General features: G+C 38.8%; 1 protein-coding gene across 1 annotated transcript; it reads left to right on the forward strand.

Annotated features, from left to right (window-relative positions):
* The first annotated feature begins 5190 nt into the window (after nucleotides 1–5190).
* On the forward strand, nucleotides 5191–9128 carry LOC133807145 (metal transporter Nramp2). The gene is made up of 4 exons (XM_062245312.1): nucleotides 5191–5963; nucleotides 6605–6741; nucleotides 6824–7476; nucleotides 8414–9128. The coding sequence occupies exons 1-4, from the start codon at nucleotides 5377–5379 to the stop codon at nucleotides 8633–8635; spliced, it is 1599 nt and encodes a 532-aa protein (XP_062101296.1). The 5' UTR covers nucleotides 5191–5376; the 3' UTR covers nucleotides 8636–9128.
* Nucleotides 9129–9861: the final 733 nt, after the last annotated feature.

Consider the following 9861-nt stretch of genomic DNA (forward strand, 5'->3'; position numbering starts at 1 on the left):
TCCTGAATGAAATGGGGTAATCTTTGGACGATTCTTTTCTATTAAATAATTTTGTGCAATGTAAGAAAATAATAATCCTTTTTGTTTTTTGGTGGAAATTTTGATGATCCAATGAATTTTTTATTTTGCAGAGAATACCTCTGAGACCACTTTGTGTGCGTTTCACTTTAAAAGTAGTTCTGATTTCAACAATCAAGTCTACGAGGAGACCTTTTATTTAACCTTTATTTATGATAAAAAAATATAAAATCTTTAGATACGCCTTTTACTTTAGAAGTCCCTGTATATACTGGGCTTCAAAAAGATTCCTTGTGAACTTATTTAACGTATTTAGAGTATATGTAAATTTTTTAAAAGTTCTAAATAATTTATGGTAAAATAAACTAAGTTCAAAGTAAATTATTTCCCTCATGACTAATTTTGAACCGTTTCAAAAGGGAAATTTGAGTTTTTATGCATAATGGGGTGTTGTAATTCAAAAAAATGCTAGGCATTTTTATCATTTCAAAATGATGCCAATTCTTTTTAGCATACCCAAAATACCCTTGACACAACTCTCTCCTCTCTTCCCTCTTCTCTTCCTTCTTCTCGTTTCTTCCTCACTCACCTCACCTCACAGTGCCACCAAGAGCACCACAGTAGAGATCCCTGAACTACCAAAAGTCAAGCAACCCCTACGAAGGAAGCCATTTGTAGAGATCAAGACCAAAGTAAGGGTTGAGGAATCTTGGAGAAAAATATTATGGGTAAGTAATGTTTTCTTAAATAATTGGATTAGTGATGTTTCCTTTAAACTTTTTGGGCATTTCGAATAGATCTGAGCAATATTTTCACATATTTTTGGTTTTTTGTCGATCTGCGTTTTCTGGAATTTTTCTGGGTTGGAGTTAAGCTCGATGGCACATCATTTTTTACGGTTGCATGTTGTGCTCGGTGGTTACTCGATACCTGCTCGATGGGTGCTCGATGGTAATGTGCATTCTCACTATTCCATGGATGCTCGATGGATGCTCGATGCAGGCTCGATGACACATCATTTTTTATGGTTGCATGCTTGCTCGATGGTTACTCGATACCTGCTCGATGGTAATGTGCATTCTCACTATTTCATGCATGCTCGATGGTTATTTGATGCCTACTTGATGATGGCTTGATGGTCATGTGCATTCTCACGTTTCATACTCGATGGCATCCTCGACGCATGCTTGTTGATTTTTTTTCTAGTTTTTCAGCTAATTGTATTTGTGTTTTTTTTATTTCAGGTTCTACTGTTTATGTATTTGTTTCTTACAACGGTGTTTGGGAAACAGATGGTAGGAAATGGTATTTTAAGGATGCTGAAGGTGAAGTGATACCAGTAGAGAATGATGTCACTTACTTGCAACTACTTGACATACTGCACGAGACATTTCAGGTGGATAGAGAGGTGTATGAATTGAAACTCGAGGTGCCATACATATGCGGTGACCAACCATTTGAACCAGTTCAATTGAGGAATGATCGTCAAGTTTGTGTATTCTTAGGAATAAGCTTGAAAGAATGGATAGTCTTATGTGTGACTCCAGTTAAGAAGAATGTCATATCAGATCCTTCTCCTAGTGTGAACAAAAAAGACACGACTAGTGTTGATCCATCTCCTATAGGTAGTAGTTACAAGCATCTTAGCGAGGTGGGCACTTTTGTTCCAGTTACTGATCCGATGGCTACTATTCAGCTTGATATACCACAAGGAGGTCCCACAGGTGTGCTTGAGGCATATGAGTACGATCCCTATGTGAATGATGATCCAATTGGTAATTGCTTTGAAGATAATGATGATGGTTCTGAGGATGACTCATATTATAGTACAAATATTTCAAATGAGGAGTTAGACATTTCCCAAGCCCAACAAGTAGAAAAAGAGTCAGGACTGCCTCTTGCACAAGCACACCTCCCAACTCAAGGACGACGTACACCTGGCAGAAGAAGTAATCAACCTGCTAGGACAGAAGATAACACTAGGTGGAGGGAGACAATTGTATCAAGAGAAGATCACACCAGATGGAGTGCCCCAATGTTTACTTAAGAAGATATTGAGGCATCTGCTAAAATCCATTCCTCATCATCTGGTGCACCAATGGGAGAAATATATGTTGGGAAGACTTTTGAGGAAAAGATTTAATTAAAAACCAAAGATGCTCTATTTGCAATGAAGAATAACTTTGAGTATATGGTGAAAAAGTCTAGTATTGGCGTGTGGTATATCACATGCAAAGATCCTGACTGTTGTTGGAGATTGAGAGGGAAAAAACTACCAATGTCCCCCATGTTTCAGATCATGGTGTACAAGAGCGTACACAGATGCCCACCAGAAGTGGGACAAAAAGGTCATCGTCAAGCTACACCGTGGGTCGTTGGACACCTCATAAAGAACAAATACGCAGTTGATGGGACCAGTTACATGGCAAACAACATAAATGAGGATATGAAGAAAAAATTTCGGTATTGATATGAGTTATGAAAAGGCATGGAGATGTAGAGAAAATGAGCTTACGTATGTTAGGGGGACATATGAAGATTCATATTGTAAGTTGCCATCCTACTTGCACATGTTGCAGCAAAAGAATCCAGGTACAATTATTGATTTTGTCACTGAAGATGGTCGTTTCCTATATTGCTTCTTTTCCCTTGGAGTTTGTAGGAGGGGATTCAGATTTTGTCATCCTGTGATATGTGTGGATGGCACGTTCTTGAAGAACAAGTACGGTGGCCATATGTTATGTGTCGTTTCTTTGGATGCGAATAGTCATTTATATCCAATTGCGTTCAGGTTGGTGGATATTGAGAACCACAACTCGTGGAAATATTTTATGACAAAGTTGAAGGAAGCCATTGGGGACGTTGATGACCTGGACTTTGTGTCAGATAGGCACGCTAGCATTACTAATGCTCTAAAGGTTGTCTTTCCTGATGCCTACTGTAACGACCCAAATTTGCTAATAGGGCTTAGGGCCTTGATTAGCGTGCCTGGAGGGCAATAGGTGAATTATGGATATAATGTGTGAATTTATGTGAATATGTGATAGAGATGCATGTTTAGTTGAATTAGATATGCATGTGGGCCCCGTTTGGATATTAGGGGTATGTCTGTGATTTTAGCCCGTTGAGGGTATAAATGATATATGTTTGTGATATATATCTGTGTAGCAAGATCCGAGACAGTCCTAGGGAGCAGATAGCCAGAAAGTCACAATGGGGTTGAGAATCCGACTCAAGGCGCGTCGAGGGGTATTTTGGGTATTAGATGTATTATGGGGTTATCGGGTTATGGAAATAAATATTTGGAGATATATTTGAGGTTAGAATGTCTAGGAGGGGATATTGGAGAAATTTACCATTTTGCCCTCGGGGACGTTTTTGGCACCCCGAGCCTTGAAGTAACCTTAAAGCTTAAGTTAAATAAAACAAAGCCTAGGAAGTGTTTAGAAACTTAGAAACTGACTCTTTCTCCCTTTCTTGAAGCTGTCCTCTCTTCATCTTTCTCTAAGGCATATCAAGAGAAAACTTGGTGAAGCTAGCTTGAAGCTAAGGAATTCAGTTGGGATTTAGGGGAGCTTAAAGCTTGGAGCTTAGGAAGTTGGTTCAGAGATTCAATCCAGCAAGGGTAAACTTTAAATTATAAGGATTAAGTTTGGAATTTCTGCGAGTTTTCATAGAGTATGCATGGTTTGGATTCTAGGACAGGTTTTGATTGTTTGATGGGTGTGGGAATTGGTTCTTGAGGTTGTTGGTATGTTTAGGTTGCATAAATATGAATTCTGGGTTTAATTATGAGGTTGGAGGTGATTTTGGAGCTGTTGGCTCGAAGGATATGCAGGGAAAAATGGTGTTTTTCTGGGTTTGGAGGCGAGGGTCGCGGCCCTAGGAGGGGCATGCCACGGCCCGTGTGCATGCGAGGCCTTGGGAGGCCATGGTGCTCGAGGCGCACCGCGGCCCGTGCGTGTTTCAAGGAGGTGTTAGCCTCTGTTTTGAGGCTAGCCGCAACACTTGTGGGGTTGGGTCGCGACCCTAGTTCAAGGTGCAGGGTGACTTGAGGGTTTTGACTTGGGAACCTGTATGCTAAGGCTCGGGAAGGATTTAATCACCCGGATTGATAGGATTCAAGGTCCCGAAGATTAGAATTGTAACTCAAAGCTATTTAATGGATTAGAACTTGATGGATTTTATCATCCGGATTGATAGGATTGAACCCCCATCGAGCATGCATCTAATTTCTTAGGTTTGAACCTGGAACCCATAATTGGCCTACCCTATCGAACCCAATTGAGCATGCATCAAATGACCATCGAGCATGCATCGAACCACAATCGAGCATGCATCGAACCATAATCGAGCATGCATCAAACCACAGAAGCATAAACCTAAAACCTCAAATGACCTAACTTATCGAACCCAATCGAGCATGCATTGAGCGCCTTCTAACAACCATCGAGTATGCATCGAACCCCCATCGAATCCCCCATCGAACCATCGAGCAACATAAAAGAAACCAAGCAAAAACTCACACTCGTCTTTTAACATACCCATTCCAAAATACTCAAACAAAGCAGATCAATATGCTCACACTCGTAAAGTATACAACATTCACACAAAAAATTAAAAAAATCACGGGAAATCGACCTTAACCTTTGTGATTTGATGCAGAGGAGAAGAGATGCGGAGGCGGAGGAGAAGAGACGCGGTCAACGAGGGCGGTCTCGGTGCTTCAGAGTCTCCGGGAAATCGACGAGGGCGGTCGTCGTGCGATGTGGGTTCAATGGGGAATCGCGAGGGCGGTTGTGCGATGTGGGTTCGATGGGGAATCGACGAGGAGGTTGTTGGTCTCGGGGATGTCACTGTGTACCGAGAGAAGGAGAGAGAGGGAAAAAAGAAGAGAGAAGTGGGAGGTTCAAAATGAAAGGAATATTTTGGGTATGTTAAAAAGAATTGACATTGTTTTGAAATGATAAGAATACCTAACATTTTTTTGAATTACAACACCACATTAATCATAAAAACTCAAATTTCCCTTTCAAAACATGTTACACTGCTTTCAGGAATTAAAAAAAAGTCCGACCCACCTGGGGCCCTTTTTTAAAGCCCAACAACAATTTTTTCCCATGTATATTCTATGGAAATAAAATATGAAAAAGCGTATAAATACACAACACGCAAATTCACTCGCACGCGCTCACCCATCTCTGTCGACTAGTCTGTGCTCCTTTTCCTCATCGTCTCTTCCGAAAAATCTACACTACCCCTCCACCCACCGAATTCGCCGAAAAATCTTCCCCGGAATTGAATCCCCGATATCTAGAGAAAATTCCGGTGGACACTGAATATTGCGGCGTCTACTCGATGAGCTCTATCCCAGTGGAAGATGGAAAAGATGAGGAAGCAAATCGATTGTTACGATCCCAGTCAACTTCATCGTCTCCCAAGTCATTATATTCGCCGGACGAGGATGATGAAGAAGAAGTTGCTTTCGAGGAACGAGAGAAGATCTTAATTGTCGATTTGAATTCGCCGGAGGCCATCGATTCGTGTGTCGTCCCACCGTTCTCGTGGAAGAAGCTATGGTTGTTTACTGGGCCAGGGTTCTTGATGAGCATAGCCTTCTTGGATCCGGGGAATCTGGAAGGGGATCTCCAGGCCGGAGCTATTGCTGGGTACTCATTGCTATGGCTCTTGATGTGGTCAACGATTATGGGCCTCATGATCCAATTGTTGTCAGCAAGGGTTGGTGTCGCCACGGGCCGACACTTGGCGGAGCTTTGCCGGGATGAGTATCCTAATTGGGCCAAATTGGTTCTTTGGTTCATGGCGGAGCTGGCATTGATTGGGGCTGATATTCAGGAGGTGATTGGGAGTGCCATTGCTATTCAGATTCTTAGTCATGGGGTTTTGCCTCTTTGGGCTGGAGTCATCATTACAGCTTCGGATTGGTTAGTATTATGACTCTTCTTTTTTAATAATAATTAATGGTTTCAGTTGCTCTTTATTTGCATAAATTCCTGGACTTAATTAATCTCACTTGAGAAAAAAATAAAAAAATAAAAAAGCTTTCGAAAATGCTAGTGTCTTGTGATGTGAAGTGAGCTTGTCGATTTGGTTGATTATTCTGAGTTTTTCATATTCGACTGGATTTTAAGTTGTATAATTTATTGGATTAAACCTTTAATATACCATGTTCATTGTTTCCCTTTTGAGATGCACAGGTTATCACAATTATGGTTTTTGGTGGCAATATAAAGTTTACTTTATAGAAATTAGATTTTACTGCCACCAATGCTAAAGCCAACTTAAGCCGATGAAGCCTTAATCCCCAATTAGATGAGGATGACTGTGAAAAAGATTGCTTTTTGAAACTTCTAACTTTTTTGGTCGTCATAGAATTTGTAGGTTAGTTTTTAGATATGGTTACAGGTACCTAGGCGCTGAGCACTGATTGTTTCCTTTTGGTTTGCCGCAAATCTTTGTCTTTTCCTCCCCTGTTGGCTTAGGCTTGTCAAATGAAAATAGTTGATAAATGTGAGCATTTAGTTATGATTTTAACTGTTTTTTCTGTCACACGTGTGGTGAACAGTTTCATGTTTTTATTTCTTGAGAACTATGGAGTGAGGAAATTAGAAGCTGTTTTTGCAGTTCTCATTACAACAATGGGTCTATCATTTGCTTGGATGTTTGCTGATGCAAAACCCAGTGGAAAAGAACTTGTTACGGGTAAGTTCTATCATTTTTTGTTTCTTTTTTACTATATTCTAAGAATCTCAACGTCAGTTACTGATTTTTTTACCATTTATAGGTCTTTTGGTTCCTAGACTTGGCTCAAAAACTATTCGGCAGGCTGTTGGAGTTGTTGGTTGCGTTATTATGCCTCACAATGTATTTCTGCATTCTGCTTTGGTGCAGTCTAGAAATGTTGATCCCCACAAGAAAAGCAAGGTTCAAGAGGCACTGAACTACTACTCTATTGAGTCATCTGTCGCTCTTTTGATTTCCTTCATGATCAATTTGTTTGTGACATCTGTGTTTGCTAAGGGGTTCTATGGCACCAAACAAGCAGACAGTATAGGACTAGTAAACGCAGGTCAGTATCTTCAGGATAAGTATGGGGGGGGCCTCCTTCCAATTCTTTATATATGGGGAGTTGGATTGTTGGCAGCTGGACAGAGTAGCACAATAACCGGCACATATGCTGGGCAGTTTATTATGGGCGGTTTTCTTAACCTCCGTTTGAAGAAATGGATGAGAGCATTGATCACCAGGAGTTTTGCTATTATTCCAACCATTATTGTAGCAGTAATATTTAATACATCTGAAGCCTCTTTGGATGTTTTGAATGAATGGCTTAATGTCCTTCAGTCTATTCAGATTCCATTTGCGCTTATTCCTCTTCTTACCTTGGTAGCAAAGGAGCAGGTGATGGGAGTCTTTAAGATTGGGCCCGTCCTTGAGGTAAATTGTTTATGTGGGTAGTTCATAATATTTTCTATTGATTCTGTTTTATCATGGGATCTCCAGGTTATAGATCTTTCACTCTTTATAAGTTAGCATGCGATGATTTAGTTTCTGAGTAATGCATTCACTTTTTATAACATACTACATATTCTTGTTTCATAAAAGTGTAAGGATTAGAAAGATCACATGTGGTACATTCTGTGCTAAAATTTGCATTACGCTTGAAAGGATTGATAGCAGATAAGGATATGACATGAATGATTCAATTTCCGCTTTGGTACTCTTTTTCTGGTTATAATTAGTAGAAAGAAAAGCAAGTGAACAATTCTTTAAAATAAATGAAAAACATATGGCCCAAGTAACTGTGCCTGATATAATGGAGGAGAAAGATTACAAATCATTGTAGGTTCTTAAAAGTTATTGATGTTGCTGTTTACTTTAGGAAGAGAGAAACAACTCTCATGTGTGAGATTTCTCTTGAATTGTTTCATTGATCAAGTTATATGGTGGATGTTAATCAAGAATGACGAAAGCTGCACACTCCATATGAAACTAGAAAGTGGTTGGATCAACTCATGTAACTCATGTGCTACTAAAATTACTGCCACTTTGATGTTTTGAAAGGAAGAACCTCTTGGAAATTGTGTTTGTGTTCTGTTCAGTTTGAAGACATGTGTTGTATCCGACTAATTGAGTTCATAAACGTCATGATTTCTCATTCTGCTCATTGCATTCTGCCTGGTACTGAATATAGAAGCATGCTAGTACACCATATTATAGCAAGAGGCTAATTAATTTCTGTGCTATAATTGAGTGCTCCTGCAATTCCATAATTGGATTTTTAACATGTATTCATTCAATTATATTTTCTATTTTCCACAGAAGAGAGTGGTCAACTTTCTATTCTTACTTTCTCTGTTGATACTGGTTGCAGAGAGTGGCATGGACAGTGGCTGGACTGGTAATAGTCATCAATGGGTATCTATTGCTAGACTTTTTCATTTCTGAAGTTAAGGGAGTCTTGTTTGGTTTTGTCGTCTGCTTCGGCACCACTGCATACTTAGCGTTTATTATTTATCTTATTACACATTGCGGTGTCCTTCCCTCTACTTGGTGGAGCTCACTCTCTAAAAAGATTGCTTGCATCAGAACGTGATTCAACAAAACGATACCAATTTCTGGAATATTTGAAATATAGCGCTTCTCACACAAAAGCAGAGTCTGTGCTTACCACGGGTGGTCCATCTGTTTCGAGAAGAAATATTCTTTCATAATAACTTCCTCTAACCATGGTGCATTCAGAAACAAGGAAAACAAAAAAGGTTCCTCTACAACTGTAAACAATTAATAGCATTTTGTATTATTTTCTTACTGCCGTTTCTGCTTATTGAAGCTACGTATGTTCTTTCTATATTTATGGAAATAATTGAGAATTAAAGGCGTTTCCCTTATAGAGGATGAACATAACACTAAGATACTGTAAAAGATTCAATATGTCATTTTTAAGTACAAGTGCATTCGAATAGGCTGCGTAGTCATTTTTTGATGTAATATTTCTTATGTACCATAGTCAAGTCGCTCATATTAGTTCCACATTGTTACAAGTCAATCTACATCAAGACAATCTAGTGAACTTTGCTTGCTTCTTAGTTTTTATTTTCTCAATGCTAGTTTACTTCTTATTGGTATGGTGGTGATCTTAATTTGGAAAATGTTATATAGTATCCCAAATTATTTTGAAAAACTAACATGACTGATGAGATGTGGCAGGCAGATGGCAAATAAGAGGTAAGTTGAATAGAAAACATAATTAAATTTTAACAAACAATATAATGGAGCATAGTTCCATTTGCAAATATTTATTTATTATCTTATTTTTATTAAAGTCAATTACCAATTTGATGAGTTATCGGCCTATGGGGTGTTCATCAAGTGGGTTGGATGCTCAAGGTTGGCATGTGCCAACCTACAACCGCCCAATGAAATTTCATTTTGCACCTTACTCGACCGATGGGTTGGGCAGGTTAACCGTTAACCCGTTGAATCCAACTTTTTGTTTGTTTGTTGTACAATTTAAAAAATTTTAATTTGAGTTTTTCAAATGCAATACAAAATGTATGAAAATTCTCTTTTAAAGTATTAAAGGGTAACACAATTAAAAAAGCATGGAGATAAGTTTGAAGAAAGCCAGAGAGGGAATAGAAATATTTCTTCTATAAATTAGTTTGGATTTATTATAAAAATAATATTACAAATTAATTGGTAGAATTGTTTCAATTATGAGACAAAATTCAATCTATTTATTTATTTAGATATTTGAGCAATATTTCTTAGAATTAGTTTATTTTTTGGGGATGTCTGCAGTGTGGTTAGCTTTTTCAC

The sequence above is a fragment of the Humulus lupulus genome, chromosome X, assembly GCF_963169125.1.
Source record: "Humulus lupulus chromosome X, drHumLupu1.1, whole genome shotgun sequence".
In the NCBI taxonomy this organism is placed as follows: domain Eukaryota; kingdom Viridiplantae; phylum Streptophyta; class Magnoliopsida; order Rosales; family Cannabaceae; genus Humulus; species Humulus lupulus.

What these genes read in the sequence shown, in the direction of transcription:
- LOC133807145 (XM_062245312.1), top strand. Translation starts at nt 5,377, where the DNA reads ATGAGCTCTATCCCAGTGGAAGATGGAAAAGATGAGGAAGCAAATCGA. An exon ending in ATCATTACAGCTTCGGATTG is followed by an intron (nt 5,964 to 6,604) that starts GTTAGTATTATG and finishes TGTGGTGAACAG; the next exon opens with TTTCATGTTTTTATTTCTTG. An exon ending in AGATTGGGCCCGTCCTTGAG is followed by an intron (nt 7,477 to 8,413) that starts GTAAATTGTTTA and finishes TACTGGTTGCAG; the next exon opens with AGAGTGGCATGGACAGTGGC.